This window comes from Mastacembelus armatus, chromosome 15 (assembly GCF_900324485.2).
Source record: "Mastacembelus armatus chromosome 15, fMasArm1.2, whole genome shotgun sequence".
Classification (NCBI taxonomy): domain Eukaryota; kingdom Metazoa; phylum Chordata; class Actinopteri; order Synbranchiformes; family Mastacembelidae; genus Mastacembelus; species Mastacembelus armatus.
In genome coordinates, this window is record NC_046647.1 from 15,525,369 (window position 1) to 15,549,145 (window position 23,777).

Consider the following 23,777-nt stretch of genomic DNA (forward strand, 5'->3'; position numbering starts at 1 on the left):
TATAACTTGATTAGTTACGTCCAGTTGCTGTTTTTTTATGATCCAGTTGGAGATGACGATGCGAGGGTATGGACCCCTCTCCCCTCTCCTGAAAGATTCAGCCTCCAGCTCCTCCTCTGATGCATCGTTTGCATCAGTACTTGGGAACCCTCGTCTGCGCGCTGCTGCACCTCCTCACAGTGCATTCACGGACTCCACTTTATGGACTGTGATGACCGAGAAACGCTCAAGAGTACAAATGATATGTTTTTAACACACCTGAAGTCGGAATTAACATAGAATGGAGATGCGCCTCGGTTCTTACATTTTTATCATTTTCTCCGAGTGGATTTGGCTCTTCACCCTAACTTCCATCCTGGGCGGAACACAAGCGGAGGTGAGGTGCATTCCCTCGTGCCATCTGCTGCAAATCACAGCATATCCCCGCGAACTGTCGGTGTTGGATTTGACTACTTTTGGAGAGGCACCAGCTGAAGAATTTGCTGGACTGACCGAGGGGTCACCGGGCGTCATATCCACCGCCGGCAAGGACGAAGCTCACCACGCTGCGGAATTAATCACGAGCGAAGAAAGTTCGTCCAAAGTAGAGCCACGGTTACCGAGGGAAAACACAAGCTGTGTCCAGAAGGACGCGGCGAACGGTCAGCAAAAACTTTGCCACCCGAAAGTGCTTTCTCGCACGTCTGCCGCCTCCTCCCGAAATGCAACCGACCATAGCAACGGACATGGGAAAAATAACAGCTTTTATAGGGAAAATGGGGCCCAGGATGATGTGAAGGCAAACGAGGACAAGGATGTGGCCAGTTGGAGACGAGCGCGAAGGAGCGCAGCGACCTGGTCCGGACTCAGACCTGAGGGCGGGGAGGATGCTTCGTTTTCTGACCAGGAGGACTTACAGCTCACAAGTTCGACGTTTGCGCTCACCGGGGACACGGCTCATAACCAGGCGATGGTGCACTGGTCCGGACAGAACAGTAGTGTAAGTTGTCAATGCGCTCCAGATTTACGCACGGACCTCTTTTGACGCAGTGTGGTCTGTGTTCACTCACAAGTGTTGTGTGGGAAATTGAGTAATTTTAAGATTTAGTTTTGACTGAGAATGACTGAGCATATGATACGTAATTAAGAATAAGCCGGAGATTATTGAAAGGTTGCAGAGTTTGAGAGAATCAGTCTTTGGTGTCTACCCTGCTTCTCTCCCACACAAACACACACACCCTATATGTGCTGCTGTTCATATTGGCTCATTTGGCAGGGAGGCTGGAGAATGAAGTTTTAAGGGAATTGTGTCTTTTACTTTGTTTGTTCATACCATCTTTTCTCTGGCTCACAGGCACAGGCACCCACACAAAGGCATATTTTGCTGCCCCTGTCCAGTCACTGATTTTGTCAGCTGGCTATAAGCATATATTTAGTGTCTTAATCACATTAATAAACCTACATATGGTCTTGCTGAGGCATTATTAGCCTTGCTCAAGCATACACAAATGCTACAAAAGGTTAAGTAGCCTATACAGCTCAGTGATGTGATGTTCTTCATATAAGTTAAGCAGGCGTTAAGCTTTGTCATATACAAGTGAGTCAATATGTAGCATATTGGTGTAAATATAATAATGTCATATATATAATAATGCCAAAATGGAGGGTGTGAGTGAACAGAGGGTACTTAAAATAACAGCCTGCGAGATAAGCTCACCTTGAGACATTTGGAGGTTTATATACGAGCCAAGGGATTAGGTCCAAAAGACATGCAGAGCAATGTACAGTTTATCTAAAACCACACTTTTATACTGTCTTCTTGCAGCAGCAGAATTTGAGTTATTTGTAGAACAGTGGAATTTGTAGTAGTATATCCTACTTGAGATGTAAGTGTGTATTTGTTTTTCAACATTTTGTTGGCTGAAGCTGCACTCTGGCAGTATTTCTAAAATAAAAGATCTGAAGTGGAGCTCCAGGATTCTTGGACAAAGTATCTATTTTGGACTTAGGGCTAAAAAAAATACTTAGTCCTACAAGGCTGGAACAGTTTTCATTTTTCATTATTGATTTATCTGTATATATTTTTTTTATTGTTTATTGATTTTGTGCATAAAATATCTGTTATCATTTTCCACAGGCCAAGTGAACATCTTCAGATGTCCTGTTTTGCCTGAGCAGTAGTCATAAATCCAAAGATATTCAGTTTACTATCATGGTTGACAAAGAAAAGCATCAATAATTTCAGACGCTGGAAATAGAAAACATAATTTGCTTAAAAGTCACTAATGAATTGTTGCAGTTATACAATCTTTTTTTTGTCTTTCACTGTGTTTTAGAAAGTTATTACTCATCTAGGCCCATTTATTATGTGCAGACTGGATGTGAGTTTAAGCCAATTGTATCATTTAGCTCTACAGATCTTTATAATTGTGTGTGATTGGCATAGCTATGGATTTTATGGAAGTTTTCACAGCATCATCTAAGGACACCATGTAGAGTAGAACAGCATAGAACCAGTACATTTTCCTTCTACTTAACTAAAACAAATGTTTTGTTGTGATTTCTCATACAGAGATTAAAACACATTCAACAGGACCAACACATCACGAGGTGAATCATAACAGTCAAAGCAGAAATCATATATATATGTATATATGTATACATATATTAATGGAGAAGCTAAATGCTGGAACTATTTCTTAGTTTTCTTAGCTGCTTCCCTGTTAGTTTATATGCTAAGCTATAAGCTAACCATTCGCTAGCTTTAGTTTTATATTTAGGGTACAGGCATGAGAGTGGTATCTGCCTTCTCATCAAATTAGCAATAAAGCAAATCAGCACATCACTGAAAATGTCAGACTCATGACATTTGTATACAGTACATTGCAGAATGCGAATTTCATGCTGTGTATACTGGTGTACTGGTGCTGTACTGCAGGCCTGCCAGTGCCAGTGCTACTTATAAGGCTCAGCAAGTAGTACAAACATGCATTTAAAAAAAAAAAAAGTCAGTATCCACAAAATTTAATATCCTTATATCCTTTTTCAGCTCTTGTTCTAGTCTTGCTTTGAATTTTGCCTTGATGGCACGGCGTCTCATCCTGCCTACTCACAATATAGACCTATGCTGTGTGTGAATGTGTTCACACTTTTGCAGCTTACCACTCCCTCTCTCCCAGTGTAGGCGCAGCCCATGTGGTCACAGAAGAAGGTCACAGATTTTCCAGATGATGTACTTTTTTAGAAATCTATTTAAAAAAAGTAATTTAACTCAAAATTAGGTAACTTACCTTTTCCACGTTAAGCATCTTTGTTCACATAGTTACAGCTCAATGACTGTAATCAAATTCCCTTGGTATCAGAAAATCAAAAAGAATTCTAAGCCAGCCGTAGTCACACACAGCTATGGAAGGGAGAGTAAATGTAAAATAGACCAACTATAGAGAATTGTTCTGTATATATAATATGTCTGGCAGCTTACTGTGACTCAGTTTGTGTGGGAAAGTACTGTTCTCATCTTAACAACTGTCCTCGCATGTTGATTTATCATACATAAGTTTTCAGACTGGTCACATCTCAGTTCTTTTTACGTCTATACTATGCAACTAATGATGCATGTTTCTGTAATTATGAAATCTTATTATTTAGTATTAGACCAACATGTCAGTAGCAGAGCTTGTTGACTGACTTTAGTTTCCAGTTCCAGATTTTGCCATGAATCTACAGCTGAAACTAAATATCTTAGCTTGTTATTATATGTCCAAATATTAAGGTTTGAACACTATAAGCTGCAATGTTATTTCATTTAACATGAAAAACAAAGAAAATGGAAGAGTTTGTGGTCCATGTGCTGCTCTGCCGCTCTGATTCAGGTGGTTATTTCATGTGACATGTAGTATTTCAATACTAAGTGTCCTTTTACTGGGTTTTGACTATTTACATGCAGTAACTGTTTCAAGGATATGATTACAATAAAATAAATTCCAATAAATGAATAAATTAATATGCTATTATTTTGAAGAAATAAGTGTATAAGAAAATGTTTTGAATGTTGATTCAGCACTGACTAATGTACCTCCAAATATTGCATTCATGCTGCTAAGCCTTCAATGGCTTACCTTTAGAAGTAAGGCAGATGAATATTTTCTTTCAACTCGTGTGGCAGGGGATGTTTATCAAAGACCCACTGGGCCTTTATGAGCAGCCACCTAAGAGCACATGTTTTACAGCAGGAAATGTAAGGACTTAAATGTCTGCAGGTTGTTAGTGTGCAGCGAAACATATTTGATTTTTTGGGGGTTTGCATTAGGTTTTTCACTTTTTATATTAAATTCAAACTACAGTTTGAAGAAACTAGGAAAAAAACTTAAAATATTCAATGTGTATTTATCTGTTCAAGTACAGAATTCTCAGAGTATAAAAGCAGTCTTTTATAGAGTCTTAAACTTCAGCAGTAGCCTAATGTGTAAAATGTTGTTGTCTGCCCTGTTGCTTTGTCCGTACACCAGGCTTTTGTTGTGTTTGCTAATGCAAAATGGAGACAGCTAGCTGGCTTCGCTCAGCCATTAATCATGTAACCCAAATGTGCGACTCCTCTGTTCACACTGTGCAGCTGATCACGAGGTGGGCTCACAATGAATATAAACACAAAACCCACAGTAGGTTTCGCCCATTGACATTTCCAATAAAGTTATTCAAACATCTGCAGCAGCATAACTTTGTACAATTCTCCCAGAACAGAAAGTAAGACAAAAACAAATAACATAGAATCACAGGAGGTCTGTTCTGCAGCAAACTTCAGTTTTATTTAAATCACAGTAGTCTCAATCAAGACTGCTGTAGCCCAACTTCTAAAATACTACTCCACTCATTTTAAAAACAGCTCTCCACACTTTATAATGAATCTTCTGACAGCAGCCATGTGGGAAATCAGACCATACAGCTGACCAAAATTTCAGACATGCTAGATGTTCATCTAATTGACTAACAGCCACATAGTTTGTTATATGGTTAATTAATCAGGCCTCTAACTGAACATTTAACAGCAACAGCAATTAGGTCCAAATTTAAAATGAGTCAGCATGCAACCATCTTAGGGTTTCATTCAGACATTGTACACTGTCTGCTCAACTTTAGAGTAACATTTGCTTCCATATATGAAAAAATAAATTATGCATCAGATTTTAGGATTAGTCTACGTGGGTTGCGTTTAAGTTAATCGGAATGAATGTTGTGTTAGTTTCAATTGATCCAAACTTTTTATCTTTTTGTAAAACTATGTCCCTGGTGTTTGAATGGATTTATTCAGGTGCTCTAGTTTCCTCAGTACAAAGTAAGGTGAATCAGAAAGTCTGAATTGCCTCTAGGTGTGAATGTGGTTGTCATTCTGTGTTAGCCCTGTGAGACCATCAAACAGGCCTGCCCAGTGCATTCTGGGATAGGCTGTGACCTTGGACACATCTGTCCTATTTTGTTTGCACTCTATGCAGCTGTTTTAAATGCCTTGCATACAATAATATTCACTTAAAATTCTTCACATAACAAACAATGCTAAAAAGCATGTTGAATTATGTAAAAAGGTATCACAGGTGATAGCTATTTTACTAAAGGACACATTTGAGTCCTAACTGAGATCACAAGCATGAAGTAGTCAGAGTTTGAAATGTGCATAATCTTTTTTTCCTTCTTCTTCCATGTGTTTTTGTCCTAAAATATCAAGTTGCTGGTGGAGAGACTTTGTATGCATCTTTTGGCTTTGAGCTTTAGCTTAATTGCTCTTGAGTAGATGAGCATTTATCTTAGGTTACTTTTTCTTTAGGTTTCTCCTTTTCCCGGCCAAAGAGCCCTTTTTTCTCCCTAAAGCTGAGTGGACAGCTCCTGGGTATCCAAAACCTTATGTGTCTCAAGCATTTGTCGAGTTTCTTTATCTTTGGTAAAGAGCTTTCTACTGCTGGGAACGACCTTTTTCTTTGCCTTGAACAACCTCAAGGAACATCTGCTCAATTCTCGAAAAACCTCTTCCATCTGACAGCCACTGAATGTTTATGTCCCGCTCATGGGTACTCATTACATGCTCTGTAGTATTTCCAGCTCCTCCATTTTCTAGTAGAGGGCCTCCTCCTCTTCAGAGACTGTGTGCTTGATAACCTGGTATGTAGCTTCTCCTCATGTGTTCATTGAGCTCTATTGTCTGATCTGCCTCTGCAACTAGAGAGTAGCCACGTACTGTACTCAGTCTATAGTTCCATCCGAATTCTTGGTTGCTTATTTGAGTCACTGAAAAGTAAAATAGCTATTCAGTGGCATACTCATATTCCACTTCAGGGTTTGTCTGCATGTCCTTGAAAAACATAAATATCTGGCCATTGCTGGAATATCTGTTATCTTTCATGGTCTTGACTTCAGTCTGCCTGATTAGTGCATCTCCTGTCTACACAAAGCAAACATCTCTCCTGTTATACTCAAATCATTCAGTTTTGATCAATTATTAATCTCCATTGTCTTGTTGAAAGCAAGAGGCTGCTATTCTTTGATTACAAATAGTCCATGAACGATAATGCTTGGCCCTACAAAGACAAATGTGATATCATTATTTCTGTAATTATCCAGAGACATTTAAGTTTGTGTGCACAAAGCATCATTTGTCTGAGGCAAATGAGCCTCAGACAAATAATAATAATAATCAAAAATATAATAATAATAATGATCAGTTAAAGATCAAACAGTGTGAGGCCTATTTCAGGATGGAAGAAAATAGAAGTGTAGCTCATTTTAAGGTGTCAGCTACAGGAATTTACCTTAACTCTGTCAATGATGCAACAGAAGTGAAAAGACTGTATGCCAAAAACTGTTCAGTCAAGAAAAGTAAATGTGAAGTTAACTTTAATTTAACTTTCCAACATGAGAACTAATATGGGTTCACTGTAAGATGGACTTTGAGATAAATGTAAGTTATATACAATTTTAATATTAATGTCAGATAGAATTTAGCAATGAAAGCAGTTTAAGAAAAATATTGGTATTGACATAAATACTGAGGTATACAAAATAGCTACAGTAAAAGTAAGGTGTAAAACATATGTGCATATAGCATGTTGACATGCTCAAGCGACCCTGTGTTGTGGACCTCCACCAGCTCTCCTCTCTCTGTGATGGTTGTGATGGACAGGCTGTGGTGGGGTGTAGCTGTAGCATCGTTTCAAGGAGGGAACGTCACACTCTTTGCTAAAGAAACATAAATAAATTCATGAAATACATAAGGATAAGAATTGTAACACCATGACTAAACCTAAGACAACAGATGACTTTTTTTTTTTAAATTGTGAATGTGCCTTAGCCTGCATTGCATGGATAAACAGAGAGAGACTGCTTTTTCAAGCTGAACACCGCACAGAAACTACTGGCAGGTTGAGTTCAGCTCTGCCAAGCCACCAGGCCTTCCTGTGGTGAGGTTTTCTACTGCCTTGAAACCCTGCAGAGTGCGGTTTTTTTATCGGCAAGCTGTGTTACCCTCCTGGGTTTCCTTTCTTCTCAAATGAGTGCTGTCTAACAGAGCAGAAATTCCATAAAAATCAGGCAAAGATTTTATTCTGGACTAGGATAAAATTAATTTGGCTGAAACAGTGCATAATGAGTGCTTAGCTTTTTTTCTTTTTTTTTTTCCTGTCAAACACTTTTTTGTCTGCTTCTCTGTCTTCGCTGTGCAGGTCTATATTTTTGTTATGTATAATCTGCAAAAGCTTCAGAATAATCTTTATTGTTTTTAAGTGAGATGTCTTGACATTCAACGTTAAATTTTCCTCTGTATCTTCTAATTGTATTTTGTTTTTCTTAGGTGAGTGGTGCAGTTAGATTAAGAGTCAGTTCGTCATCACTCCACCTATGAAATCAAAACACTTCCATTTGGTCACTGTAGTCGACAGTTTTTTTTATTTTTGGCCAGTGCTCAATTGCCTCCTCATTTTATGGTTCGAACACTGTTATTTTACATTGGCCACCTTCATTACTTCTTCATATGAATTACACCATCTGGCTGCTGCAAGAAAAGACTCACATCCAAAACCATAACTTTGATTCACTCACTGAAGTTCATTTTTAGATTTATAGTGATGCATTTTGGCAGAGAGGAGGTTTCAAACACTGTTGGTGAGTCTACAATTGATGATAAGACATATGGATGAGAGAACTCTTTCCCCAGGATATTTATCAAATCAGCTGTTTTAGTTTATTTACTGCAGAGGAAATGTGTTTTATTTAAGAGTCCAGAGAGCTTTTAGCTTGTCAACATGGAACCAATTTTTTACAAGAATACTCAGCACTTTAAATTGAAGTGTGCTGAAGAGTCGAAGGGATTTTTAAAAAAAAACATATTTGCAAAGTGGGAACAGCTTTGTGGATTGGTTAAAAACCTACCCACTTGCTGTCTAATCTTGAATCCATTGATCAGACCACCTCCTTGTGTGTGCTGAAGCTTCCAAGCTCAGCAGACCACTGTAGCCTGCCTTCAGAACTAGCCTGGGCTTTCATTTATGTGAAGAAGCAAATGATGCGAGAGTTTAAACCCAAAGAAAGAAGCCGTTTCAGATGACTTATCAACCAAGCTGCTACTTCCACACAGGGTTGTTGTCTTGACAGGAGGGATTCAATAAATTCAGACACTTGCTGTTGTGCTTGAAAGCTGTAGCACTAATGTAGAGTAGAGTATCTACTCTCTGCATTTAAAATTCTGGTTATTTGATGTTCACAAATGAATAGTATTACCTTCTGCCAAGGTCACTGAATGCTTCCATCAGTCATGGTAAAGCAGAACTTTATTAATTCAAGAACTCCATGTTTTACAACCTTATTGTCGTATTAATACTTTAAAATTATGTAAGGTGTTTTATACTCATTCCCCAAACTTCATAGCTCTGATTTCCATCCTCCTTGTATTTGTATATCAGGTTTTATCGAGACACCAATAGTTTATTTTGCACAAAGTGATATTGTGAAGTTACTTCATAATTTATGATTGCTGTGACCTGCTATCCAACAGAGAGAGCCAAGAGCTCTGACTTCAAACAATCTACCTTCATCACAACATCTGGTCTATGAGGAAATGTTGCCTTTGTTAATGAAGTGATATAAATTGATGTGGCAGACAAAAGCCTCTGTACATTACGTGTCTTACTGAGGTGGTATTGAAGTATACGTGGATGTGTTTTCCTGCAGGCTTTTGTTGCTGTAGAGTTGCAGGGCCATAAACAATGTAATAGAAATAAACAATTATTTCTTTATTAAAAGTGTTAAATGATGCTGTTTAATGTGATGGTTTTTCAAGTTAAGTTTCGTACTTGATGTTATACAGACCCCTTGAGTCTTTAAATTTGATTTCTAAGCTGTTTTTTTTTTTATCCCTTGAAAGACATTCGGTGCCACATTGTTAACACTTCTGTGGTGTTAATATCTTGTACCTTCTCACCCTTTCCCCTCCCAGTTAGATCGTGTCAGTTGTGACATTGTTACCCGCTGTAACTAATTTGGATATTATCATTGTACAAAATCTTGATGCCCTTTGAAGGGGTGAAATTTGATTATTCATATTTAAAGCTGGTTTCATTTTTTTTTTTTTTTTTTAACAGTGGATCACTTTACTATTTGAATGTAAAAGATGTTGCTCACAGTACTGAATGCATGGAGAGTTATATTATTCTACAGCTCCCCTCAGCTCTATGAAGAAATTTGTTTTAGCTCATTGTTTTGGTTTTATGGCCCGCAACTTTAACGTTTTTATTCAGTCTCACCACTGTCATAATGTTGCTACCAGCTGTTACTAGTGAAAAAGCTCTACATAATCACTCTATGCTTCCAGCTCAGCACCAACCATCAGACAGACACAGTTAATGACTAACTGGCAAACATAGTGGAGCATTTAACAGATAAAGAACCAGATATTTCCCTCTGAGAGATTGGAGTGCACAACTCAGCTAAAAGGACAGTGAATATTGAACTTACAGCCATCAGGTGGACATAATCACAACACCAAATGAATAATAATGTTGCTCCATATCATGTAAATAACTCTTGCTTCTTACCGTATTTGTAATCGCATATATATATATATCTATATATATATATAGATATAGATTGTATATCTATATATATACAATCTATTATGGCAGTATGTCAGTTTTGTTTTTACAGCTTGCTGTGCAGTCTCCAGATGGATCAAACAATCAGATAATATAAGGGCATATTGCTGTTGAATTTTCATTTAAGTTTTATTCATCTCCATTGTATTGGGGTGTAGGCAGAAATCTTAGAGAACCAGGAAAAATAAAATCTACAGTATTTCCAAGGCACAACTCTAAAGTAAGAAAATATTTTTTAAATTATCATTATTATTTGAAATTTATTTGAACCCACTCTGTAAATGTGTAGTACATGTAAAGTTTACTGTATTTTCCTATGACTGTTATCAGTTTCCCCTCATTTCCGTTCAGGGTCAAAGGGAAACTGGAATCCAAAATGCGTTGGGCAAAAGGCAGGCAAACACATTGGTCACGTCTACTTTTTTATGTGTGATATTTGTCTTTATTATTAATATTCCAGTCAGTAAATCCCGCAACATTTGCTTTTATGGAATCATCCATCTGTTTAATTGCTGTGGCTAAATGTGATGACAGTTTTATTGATGTGGCAACTTAATTTCAACAGCTGATAAGGTTGGATCAGCGGGTTAGTGCAAGTGGGAATGAATTGTAATGTGTACACTGTCAGTCCTTTCATTTGTCTCAGGTGTTTATCCTTCGATAGCAGACACCGCTGCCCCACCGTGTGCCTCTTCATACAACCCCTTATTTCACACCGGTAATCTCTGCACCCTAAGCCCTTTAAGTCGCCATTAAACCTCCATTCATTCTTACATAATGATCGAATTCATCCCATTCCATTTACCCCCAAGGCTTAAGATTTGCAAAGGATTAGAGGTTGAGAAATCAATTTGCTTGCTCTTGGATGTCAAGTAATCCAGTTTGGAGATATATTGGTGGTACTGACACCTAATAGGCTATGCACTACATGTCAACTGACATTAAATGTGACACCTTTGTTGAAATTCAAAGGGGAAGATATGCTAATACATATGGCATTGTTATTTAAGCGGGTTAAATTACACCATTATCTAGTGTATGGTGTAATCATTAAAAGACCCTTTGTCCAGTGATTTCAAATGGCAGTTTAATGGCTTGTGGGACATGCTGAACTTCAAACACCTGTTTCACAGAAAGATCTCCAAAGTGAATATTGTATCTCTGTATTGATACAATAAGTGCAGCCATGGAGCTTCATCTTATACTTTCAACTTCTCTCAGAACGTAGGAAAATCTTCTAGCTGGCATTAAGGTGGATACAAATTACATCTGACTGTGTTCCTGGATCCTTCCCAAGTCAATGCATAAAGTTAATTGCCATACAAAAGGAGGTATAATTTGTCCTAATTCAGACTGCTTTGGGTTGCTTTATTGTGTATAACAGTGTCCACAGGAGTATGACTTTTGGAAGGTATAAAGCCCATTTTACTGGAAGACCATAAATTTCTGCAACCTTAGTCTGGACAATTGGTTGGACAAGATATAAAAATCTTAGTAAATTATCTCATAACTATAAATGATTTCTTACATTCAGCCAAAGTAACAGCGGACTCAGTGTTTTCTTTGTCAGCTTATTCTCAAATGGACAAAATAATCTAAAACAGTCATTTAAATTCATGGAATTATTGACAGCATAGGGTTCTATAGAAACGTATGGTGTTATAGTGTGGAACACGATTTAACAGTGACAATATATAAGTGTATATTTCATATAGGTAAAGATACAGGAAAAGCAAATGAGCATAATGATAAACATACAGGACATGCAAGCTGTCTTTGAATAGTTATGAATAGTAAATAGTTAATAGTTATGAATGTTAATAGAGCTGAAACAACAACCAATTAATTATTAGATACATAAAGAGGGTTTTGTCAGACAAACTGAAATTTAAAGATATTGTCTTAGGCTCTGGGAAATTGTGTTAAGCAGTTTCCATTTTTAGATGTTTTATAGACCAAAAAATAAATCATGAAAATACCCATTAGTTGCAATCCTGGTTTTGCGTTTGCATTGAACCAGCAATAAAATGAGATTCTTTATTAGATTTCATTGCTTTGCATATTCTTTTCATTGATACAGGAAATATCAATTAGGAGAGTCAGATTGTAGTAAGCCTATATTTAGGATGGAGTATTTGAAGAATGGTGCATTGTATTCATAAATCTGAGTTACTATTATTGTTTTTTTGGTGTTGAATCAGCAAAACTATGTCAGCACAGTTTTTATTGATTAATTCATAAAAAAATGTTGTGTTTGTAAAATTGCTGTACACCTAAATGCTGAAGTTGGCTAAGTGACGTGGAAGTGCCTCCTGTTTGGATAGTGTGTGTTTCACTGAGGCAGTTTGTTTGAGTCGTTTTATCTGGCATCATGAGGAGGACTGCCTTTTTCTGATTTCTACAACTGTGCAAGCAGGATATTAAAAATGAAGGTGAAATTTCTTGTTTACATGGTGGAGTTCTTACTTATTATAGGGAATGGTGCCCGAAACACTCATAACAATTGATAATTAGAAGATAGCTATGAAAACTGAACAAGATGCCTAGAGAGGCATCCCAAGAGAGCAATATGGTCTGCAGATTTTATGATTGCACTGTGCAGCACGGTGTTTGCTTGAGTGATTCATTTGTGTAAAAGGTGAAGGACACAATGTGAACCGTCGTTTTTGTGTAAACGATTGGTGAGATTTTATAAAGACACACAGCTCATTGTAGACAAATGTGTTCTTTTGCACAGCAGCAATGATAATGTTTCTTTCCTTGTTTTATTGCATCACTAAGGAAAAAAGACAAGCATGTCAACATAACATTATGTCCCATTAATTATATCCATCCATTATCTACCGTTTATCCTGGCACATCCAGGGTCTCGTAGAGCTGGAGCCATTCCCAGCTGACATTGGGCAAGAGGCGAGGTACACCGTGGACAGATCACTAGTCTATCACAGGGATGATACCTAGAAACATACAAACACTCACATTCACACTTAGAGGCAATTTAACCTAACCCCAATCTGTATGTGTTTGGATTCTGGGAGGAATCCTCTACTGTAGCTGAAAAAAATCCACAAATACAATGGGAGAACATACTGACTCCATACAGAAAGGCCCCAGGTTCAAATGGGAGTCAAACCCAGAACCGTCTTGCTGTGAGGTGACAGTGCTAACCACTGCTGCACCATGCCGCTCTCATGAATTACATGCATCTACAAAACACATAGGGTTCGATTTAGGTTCAGATATTTTCTGTAGAATAGAGTGTCTGCTTAAATTAAGTAGAAATGCCCATTAAAGACCTGTGTATTCTAGACCACATACAACTGACACATTTTTATGATCCTCTTCAAAAATGTGTCCGTGATATTTACAAGGTCTGTCTTTCAGTGATTGGAATGAATTATAGTGTTGACATATTTATTCATTTAGTCATAGCTCACCAGCAATCGCATTTGGCGGTGAGCTATTGGGTCTTAAAAACAATTTTGGCATATATGTGATCAGCTTATTCTCAAATATGCACAAGGTTTAGTGGGGGCACTAGGTCAATATATCGTTGTACTTTTGTTTGGTTTTTAATAAAGCCATGGTTTAAATGACAAGCATGGACAGCTCTGCTCTATTGTTTCACCGTGTGACTTTATATTGTTTCTATTTTTAAACCTCCTTCCAAGCTAATAATCTGTTGGTTCTGTTTTGTAGGTGATCCTCATGTTGACTAAATACTATGATTTCAACTCTGGCAGAGTAACAGAAAGTTCTTTATGGAGGTAAGATTGCCTGTCTGATGTTGTATTACATATGTATATATATTGGAATATTGTCACTACAGTAAAACAAATAGATGTAACATTTGTAATATAATTGGGTTCTGTGGGATTGCAAACAATGAGGATGTAAAGCCAATGTCATTAATATACAAGGGTTAAATATTGACTACATGTTTCCCAAATTCTCTTCACACATTAAAAACAAGGCCATATAAAAGATCCTATAAAAATGCAAAAATCCAGAAATCCACAAATATGTTTTATATTATGCAGTATAAAACCCTTTCATGGCTACGTACGTGTTTCTGAAAGCAACTGAGACCAATATCTATTTTGGTGACAATGAATAAAATCCAAATCCAATTCAGCAAAGTGGGGCCATATTTGTTTTGGAGGACAGTCAATTTTTCTGATTATATCCCAGGTTTTGAAAAAATTTCAATTATGCTTCTGTTGTCAAGCTTTTATTTCATCCAACATGCAAACCTGTCCTCCAATCCTCCATTTGAGGTTTAAAACATGAAAATCACAGACATTTAAATTACATTTTTACCATGCTGCACAGGATAATCTTATTTTGATAATTAAAAAAATCTCCATTCATCTAGCAAATTGCCACATGACGTCTGCTGTTGCAATTTTCTGCTTCCTTGATATGCTTAATGATACCATCAGCATCTTAACTCGTAGATGTTGCCCCATTCTCTTTTACTCTCCACACCAACCTGTTTAATTTGTCCTATAATTGCATTTTAGGTCAACTGATTATGGGACAACATATGAGAAACTTAACGAGAAAGTTGGGCCAAAAACAATATTGAGCTACTTGTATGTGAGTCCAAACAACAAAAGGAAGGTAAGTTTCCACATGCATGTTATAAAACATCCTTCCTGTTTTTAAGAAAGTCTTATTGTTGTCAATACATAACAGCCTTTAGGAGACTGCCCTATTCATCAGATCGTCAGCAGTACATTTCACAAGAATATTTAATCCCTGTGGAATGCATTTGGTCAAGGTGGGCCACTGATTCCCCTGTCTCTTTTCTTGTTTCTCCTCAGATCATGTTACTGACCGACTCAGAGGTGGAGAGCAGCCTGCTTATTAGCCTTGACGAAGGGGCATCCTATCAGAAACACAGCTTAGCTTTTGATATTCTCAGCCTGCTTTTTCACCCCGAGCAGGAAGACTGGATCCTGGCTTACAGCCACGACCAAAAGGTAGTGTGTAGCTGTCAGATGGCATGAAATGCCTAAAATAAAAACTGAAAATATGACAGAAAAAAAATATCTTTGGATGGAAATAAGGGCTGTTGTGTATGGTTTACTTGCTGCTTATCATGCTTGTGTCAGCTCCGTGTGAGGGCTCTGCCAGATTTTTGTTCTGTTAGTTATAAGCCTATTGGGTCTTAGCAAAGATAATAGTTGCTGTCATGGATGGGAGCATTCATTTTGATAACAGTGGCTAACTTTCAGGACATAGTCTTCACAAGCACAGACATCTGCCACTTAAACCAAGGTTGCTGTTGACAGAACAGAGGCAGTTGCTCACCTGCTCACTAAACAAGTGAGCTGGTTGCAGATTCTGACTTTGAATGGATGTTTGCCAGACAGCAGGGGGAAATGTTACAAAATACCACACCCAAATAATCCACAAGCTCTCACACACACACAACTGTGAGCATGAGCATACACCCTTCATTACTCCTGCGTGAGAACCCTGCTGTCTGCTTTAGTCAACACCACAGACATCAAACTCGGCCTCCCAGCCTGCTATTGGAAGACTTGATTTCACAGAGAACAAAAGTCAAGGTCTGAAAAGTGAGATAAATGGTGCAGTGAGGAAGATGAAAGCTTAGTTGTGAGATATCAGTGGGTCAAAATAAAGACACTCTAGGGAAGTTTGCCTTCAGGCCTTTGGGTATGTCTTTGTAAACATAGGTTTTATCTGTTTTTTCTCTTTTTTATTGAGCTAGAATGAAATTAATCTTAGTTTGGTTTTATTTTACATTTATTGATTGGAAGTTGTAAGCTTTCAGACGAGTCAAAGTGATGTTGCTTATCCTTGTAAAGCTCCCAACCTTAGATGCTTGCTGCTCAATCATTATAGCAAGATGACAGGCCTTCTGAATGTTTGGTCCAAGTCTAGCTTTGCAAGGCAAAATTGTGTAATACCTTCTAGGAAAAAGATAATGATGGTTAAATAAGTTGTTTTATTATTGGCAGTCAGACCAAAATCCAGATGAGTTACTGTAAGAGGGAATCACTTTGATTCTAACATGAAAATCTACTATGGATTCTCTTTCAAAGCACCTTGTATTGTGAAAACCTGACTTCACAATATCATTTCTCATCATTCCTCCGTTTTCACATAAAATGTGCACTTAATAGTACAATATTTAGATCATCAACATAGTGATGCCATAAACTTGAAGCATTTGATAATACATTTGGTCATGAATTTGGAAGTCATTCTCATGGATATTCAGATAGGGAAACTTGTTTTTGTGACTGAAACTCATTTGGTTTATGGATTCCTCTCATTTTCAGCTCTATGTCTCTGTTGAGTTTGGGAGGAGATGGCAACTTGTGCATGACAGCGTCGTCCCCAACAGATTCTACTGGTGAGATCAACTTTGGTCTTTCTGGGAGAGAAATGCTACAACACTGCATCATATGTTAATCTGGATATGGATAATATGGCTAACATACAAACACTGAACTACTAACATTAATTAAATTGTATTCACTTTATTATTATGTTACAATGCATATATTTAAATAATTTAAAAATATATTTATATTGATTATCTTCGATCTGTCAGCATCTCATTTATTCAATAGCAGTATCATCAGGTCAGATTTGAACCTAGTAAAAACCCTGCACTTAGAGTCTCTTAGGTAATAGGTATTAATTAATTTCCTGCATCTAAGTATCTGCTTAATTAAATGTACATAAGTATCATTAACAACATGTATTTAAAGTATCAAAAATTGTTTAATTCATTCATTTAAATAGTCAAATATTTTACACTGTATACACTCTAGTTAGGTTGTTCAGTCCAGACTTTCCCTGTGGGCTGGGTCCTTTGCTGGGATCGCACCATAAATCTGAGGGCTTGTGAGATGATTAACGAGAGAGGAAAGAACCTCTGAGAGGCGCAGAGTGGAAATCACTCTTCGCTGAAACAATTCATAGACACGTGAAACCTATGGAACCCAAGTAGAGGTTTTGTATTCTGTTTTACAAGATATGACCTCATGTTTTTTTAAAGTTAAATCCGAATTTAAAAAATTATTACTAACTACAGTTTTCAGTGCAGATGTTATTATTCAGTGTCAAACCAAGCTAGGTTTTTACACAGGCAGATCTTGAAGATAAATAATTTAGGCCTATATTTTCTTTTATTTTTTTATAATGTACCAAGCCTCTAGTTTACACGTCAGATTGATATTTGATCCTTTGAGTGCAGTCTGCTCATGAAATATTGCTGGGACAGTGTTGGGTGTTGTCTGTTACAAATCAAATCATATTTAAACATTATCCATCAGTTTTCATTTATTTTATTTCATCCATGGTGTATAAAAATCAGCCTGATCATGTGGCAGAGACCTTCTGGGTCTCACCGTGAGTGTTTCAGCATTATTAGCTGTTGGGTGTTGGTTCTAAGATTATGGCCAACAATAAATGATTAAATTTATAAGAGTTTTTATGGTTGTTGGCTCCAAAATAGGTTTCCTGTTCTTTTCCATTGCATTAAAAATCATGGATTAATCAGGGAAGCTGGAGTGACCTACAGTGGAGAGATATTTGTGTGTTTGCATTGGTTTGGGAAATACAATGAGCAACATGTTAATAATATTGCTTCAAATAAAAATCACTTTAGGCATGAGGTGATGACTAAGTAGATATTAGACAAAACAAATCACAAAGACTAAGTGTTATTTAATGAGGTGGATATTTCTATCCTCAAAGGAAGGTAGATGTATGACACTCATTCTGGAGGTTGAAGAGTAATTATTCTCCAATGGTGGCCCATTTATTCCTCCATATGTATAACAAAACACCAGTGATAAATGTTGGGACACCTTGTTTGCAGCATTATAATCAAACATCCACATGAAATAAATCCTCAATAATGTAAATTAGTGAGTCACTGCTGGAGTTTTCATTTAGTCCACAGTTTTGTCATATCCGTACAAATTTCTAGATTGCATGAGCTTATAAGATAACAAAAATGTAATTGCGGTAGTGAAGTATTTGTTAGACAAGAACCTAGATTCTTAGATATAACAATGTACTATATAACATAACAAACAAAGAACTCCTGTCCCAAGCTCTTTAAATAAAATCTGCCACAAAGAAAGTCAAGGTTTTTATAGTCATCCATTCAGAAGAACTAATCAGAATTGGACAAAATCATATCATCATTGTACAATTAACAATAAAACACAAAATGGGCTTCATTCCCAATCTCATCTAAATGACGTACGGTAAAAAAAGCCTTTTCTCTTCAGGGAAATGAAAGCTTTCTGTTTGTGTAGCTAATAGAAATGTACCTGTTCTCAACTGTGCACTAAGAGATATTGTCTGTAATTTAAATTCTGATTATTTTAGATTTGTAGAATTTACAATGAACATCACAAACATTACACTGCAATCTGTTTTTTTAATTAAATCAATAACTCATCCCAAGTAAAGGTTTCACTACACTAACCCTATGAATGTTCATGCAAATATTCTTACTGAAGATCTTTCTAATGAGCTGCTCTTCAGGCATATTCACAAGTGAGGTCTATATTCTTTTTATTTGTAATCATTATTTGAGTCAGTATACTAAGAAAGCACATAGTTTTGTCTTCAAGGAAATAAGTCATCTAAAACCTGGCTGAAAAAAACACTCCCCTCAGCACCAGAGATTAACTATGTAAGAATTACTTTCATCACCTTCTGCACTCCTCACCTTATCTAGAAAATCTGACAAACATGATTTACAAAAACATGTTAACAGGCACCTTCGCTGGGCAGCCACAGCGGTGTGAGTTAGTTATGGGGGAGCAGAGTGTAACATTGCAGGGGTTTATTTAAGAGCAAGGGCTGCTGTTCACTGATAGAATTGGATGAAGTATTTGACAGAAAGTCCATTAAAAGAGATGGAGCTGTGAGGCAATTACAGAGTGCTGAGGAAAGCAGGATGGGGTCTTTTTATATTATAGTTCAGACATGGTATGGAAAATGAGAAGCAACCCATCTTCTGTCACAACAGCTGCTATTAATACAACAAGTGGTCACTCATGTCGCTCTGCACTTTACAGCTATCATGAAGAATCTCTATTGAAAGTAAATGAAATGGCAAAGTACACCTTACCCATAAAACTCAGCATGGGTCAAATGTCTGACAGGCCAGTGGTTAGATTAAGTTTTTCTATTGAATGTCCCCTTACAAACTAATGTAAACCCACAAACGTTGCACTTCTGATACCGGAAAAATATTACTGTGAACTGTAAATAGGAATCAAAAGCAAAGTTCCCTCTAAAAAGGAAAGATAATAAAAGAAAAAAGATATAAAATTAATTTCTCTGACTAATTAAATCTGTTTACTTGACTATGCATTTGTTACTCCTGACAGATACTGGGTGTCACTTTTAGTAACAACTGATATTTAAGTAAATATTTTTATAATAGTGTGTAAATCTTTTACTTACTTACTAAACACTTGCATAATAACTAGGGTAAGTTTGAACCTGCAAAGAGTTGGTGTAACCATCTCCTTAAAGTAAAAACTAAAAAGATTTGTAGACAATGATTCTGATGCTAGTAAAATAAAAAGTCAAAACCAAATGTAAGTAGGGAAACTGATGTTTTGAATAGGTTAGGAACCACTGAGACAGATGGAGGTATAGGATGTCAGTAAAGCACAGTGTCATAATTAAACCTATTATTAATTAAATATTACTAATTAAACATAAGTTAAACTTTAGTTTTAAAGTATAAATGACAGGTGTCTTAAGTGTTTGTCATGATGTTACAGGTCAAAACTTGGTTTGGATAAAGAGCAAGGAATGATCCACCTGGAGATCAGCATCTCTGATGGACGTGAGTAATAATATCATGTTACAAGTAAAAATAACTGCAAAAATATTCAATATTCTATATATTTTCCCAGTTGCACCATTTGTTTAATGTCTTTTTGTGCTTTGATCGTTACTGAAATGAAACCTTATGTCAAATGACATGTTGCATGTTTCAATACATTTTGAAAAAAAACGTTAGTTTTTTCCCATGCTCATACTAAAACTCTTGTCTGCTTTTGAACTGGCTGCATGAAAACTCTTTGTATGATTAGGCTAATTCATTTTCAAGCACCATGCTATGGCATGGCTCTTTACGTGGCCACAGTGTAGAGAGGCTGCACTACTATAAGGGCCTTTGTGTTAATGCCCTCTCCATGGGGAGATCTCCTCATTTGGCTGATGCTAACACACTGGGACAGCTCTCTCTACTTTATCTACTATATTAATGAGAATAAGCACTGGCCTCCAAAATTTGGCTCTATGGCTCAGTTAATACCATTAGCATAAGCAATGCTAAACCTTGATTGTGGAATGCAGAAGGCTGTTTGTGGAATGCAGAAGGCTGTTTGTTTTTCTCTCTGTTATATTTTCAGTGCTCATTTCTTGCTTACCCACAGGGTCACAGTATATAACTTGTAAACTTCAGAATTGCTCTGATGGAAACAAGGGCAAGCCTTTCCCTGGATTTATCATCCCTAATTCCCTGGTGGTTCAGGATGAATACGTTTTCATCCAGGTGGGTTTTTATTGCAAGGTCTGGCTTCATTAAAAATCAATTAAAAGCTGTAAAATCACTGCATTCAATTGCATCTTAATGTACAGTCATGTTTTTCATTAACTAAAAAGGGCTATTATCCTGGGAAAGGATGGCATAAAATTGAAAACACTATGTTGTGTATTATACTACAGCTCTACTTCATCATAATTCACAACATTGTCAATTAATAACAATCCCAGAGATTTGATGGTGGTTTAAGTTGTTTGATACATACTGTTGGCAATAAGTGTACACAGTGAAGTTTATGAATATTCACTTGAAATGTGATGAACTGCAAATCACACTACATTGCTCTTCTAGGTGCCAGTAGGTGCCCAGTCTGTCCATTATGTGTCCTATAAAAGAAACACTTTCTACCCAATGAAACTTCCCAAGTACACTTTGCCAAAGGTAAGACAGCTACTTTCTGGTGCCATGATGATTTACTCTTGGCTACTTTTCCAAATGTTTTAAGTAAGGCTGTTCCCAGTTAGTCATAGTGTTTCCTGACAAATTCTGTTTGTGTTCATAATTGTATTTATAGATTGTGTGGTAATTTATGACCCATGCCTAGTCTTCCATCTGCATCAACAGATATTTACTTTAAAAATGAGTCTGGAATTTTTACAAGCAGAGCAGTTCATTTGCATTTGTACTAAATGGTGCTCTGCAGTGTCTAAATGCACGGCAATTAGTGGCTTCATGTTTTTAGAGACCATGTCAAACAACAAGAGAGATTTAAAGCCCACAGTGTTGCTTCGATCAATCTGTCCATCCAGTGTGTATAGTGCCAAAGTTTCTTTGAGAAGGACATGCATTCCCTACCTTTCTTCTATCTGGTTAAGGGATTCAGTAAAGGAAATGGAGCCTGTTTTCATTTTTAGTGCATGGCATGACACGCTTGAGGTCTAATCGTTGCCGATCCTGACTGAATAATGTCAAGAAGTGATGAATTGCTGGCTTGCTGCTCAAGCTCCGTGGCCCCTATTATGCAGTTTTGCTGAATGAATTTCTTTAAATCAATTCTTAAAACTTTGGCTGGTCCAGTAGACCACACAAAGACATCTACTCAGGAATTTCATATATTTAGGACCTGCAGATAATCAGCACAGATGATAACCAGGTGGTGGCAGCAATTCAGGACTGGCACCAGAATGATTCCTACAACCTGTACATGTCTGAGTCCAGAGGGCTTTTCTTCACCCTGATGCTGGAGAACGTTGTGAGCAGTGGAGGACCAGAGGGCAACATCATGATAGACCTGTATGAGGTACTAAGTGCTGTCCGGGTGGGCAGTCATCTGTTTTTTGTTGTTTTGTTGTCTGTCATAGGTTTGCATAATCAGATGCGATTATGTGAACATGCAAAGTTATTTTCTTTTAACCCAGACTTTATACTTTTTGCACAAAATCTATCTAACCTTGGGTTTTAAAGTGTTTGTCAGACAAATGAAGAAATTGAAAGAAGTATCTTTTTACACCCTTTTCAAATATTAAATGAACTAACTTATCAGAAATATTTTACAAATTTATCAGTAACAAAAAAACCACCAACAGTCCAATAGCTGCTCAGAAAAGTATCTCATGCTGTACCTTAATCCATCAATCCATTTTTATACCTTCTTGTCATTATCATGAACACGAGCCTATTTCACAGTGCATTGGTCAGGCACAGAATGCTAATCCAAGACAGATCAACACGTCAGCTTTACATTCACACATACTGTCTCTTACTTCACTTGACCAAACATCACTTTCTTTTCAGTATGAGCAAAAACACAAGGTGGCATGGGGAAAACATGCAAACAGAAAGGGCCCAATCGCTTTGTGTATCTAAAAGCACTATACAAATTTAAATTCCCGGTTTGGAAACTTTTTAAACAAAGCAAATCTGACTTTGACAAGTGAAGTACCAAAAGACAGCTTAAAACTTTCCTTAGAGTTAGTTATTCTTGATTTTCTGCTGTGCTTTCTTTAAGTGTACTCAGATGTACACTTAAGTGCACTGAAATGTCTTGGATGCCCTCACCATAATGGAACAGATGTTGGTACATTGTGTTTTATTCTGCAGTGTCTCTCTCGTATCTGCTTCCTGGCTGCTTTTATTATGTTTCGCATATGACATTATTCTTGCACAAAAAACACTGAGTAGGTTTAGTCTTTGGATAGTGTACACTCTATACAGAAAGTTTAGAAAACACAGTGTCACTTGCAGCGCATAGTCATAATGTAGGTGAAATTGCAGGGTGAACTTGTGCCCTGAACATGTTAGATCTGTGTTGACAGATGTACTGCGAGGTTGCAGTGACTGCACATGTATGCATCACTTTGGATTATCCTCATCTGCAGCCAGCAGTAAAAGCATCCTGCTGTTACAAACACATACCTAACATGGCCATCAGCGGTGGTTATGCTCACTGCTGACTGACTCCACGTACTTTTGATGCCCAGAAATATTTAACTGCAATGAATTGACTAGTAGAAGAGGAAATCTCCTTTCTTCCTTTGACAAAAAAAAGTGCTCTCTAGATGTGAATTCAAGGGATAGCTGCACATAAGTTTGCATCTGTGTGCATATAACTACAAAGAGGATGAAATATCTTAAGGCTGTGCCAGATGTTGTTTTGGTTCTGCAGAGTCCTACAGATGGGCAAAAATTGTGCTCCCTGTCAGAAAAACTATCACTATCAGATGTCTCTTACTCCCCGGAATAGGCCTTCAGCCTTGTTTAAGTTTGAATTATTTACGGTTTCTTTTTCCCTCTTTTTTTTTTTTTTTGTTATTTTTCCTCCTACCACTCTCGTCTTTTATGTTTGCAGGTTGCTGGGATAAAAGGGGTGTTCCTGTCAAATAAAGTTGTCGAGAACCAAGTGAAAACTTATATCACATACAACAAGGGGAGAGACTGGCGTCTTCTTCAGGCTCCAACAACCGATCTCCAGGGAAACAAGGTCTATTGTGAGCAAGTAAGTGGGCCACTGACAAGCAATACATTTGGTTATTTGGATTTCCATTATCTACTCAAAAAAAAAGCAGAAAAAGTAAGAGAAAAACTACACTAAATCATACCAT

General features: G+C 37.1%; 1 protein-coding gene across 1 annotated transcript in view; it reads left to right on the plus strand.

Moving 5' to 3' along the window:
* The first annotated feature begins 268 nt into the window (after positions 1 to 268).
* Positions 269 to 23,777, plus strand: part of LOC113131946 (VPS10 domain-containing receptor SorCS1-like) — a 40,749-nt gene continuing 17,240 nt past the window's right edge. The window contains exons 1-10 of the mRNA XM_026309730.1: positions 269 to 979; positions 13,809 to 13,876; positions 14,633 to 14,732; positions 14,936 to 15,094; positions 16,424 to 16,497; positions 19,907 to 19,971; positions 20,567 to 20,685; positions 21,028 to 21,117; positions 21,797 to 21,976; positions 23,525 to 23,671. Of these exons, the coding sequence (XP_026165515.1) occupies positions 281 to 979; positions 13,809 to 13,876; positions 14,633 to 14,732; positions 14,936 to 15,094; positions 16,424 to 16,497; positions 19,907 to 19,971; positions 20,567 to 20,685; positions 21,028 to 21,117; positions 21,797 to 21,976; positions 23,525 to 23,671 (1,701 nt within the window). The 5' untranslated portion in view covers positions 269 to 280. The remainder of the gene's footprint in view (positions 980 to 13,808; positions 13,877 to 14,632; positions 14,733 to 14,935; positions 15,095 to 16,423; positions 16,498 to 19,906; positions 19,972 to 20,566; positions 20,686 to 21,027; positions 21,118 to 21,796; positions 21,977 to 23,524; positions 23,672 to 23,777) is intronic.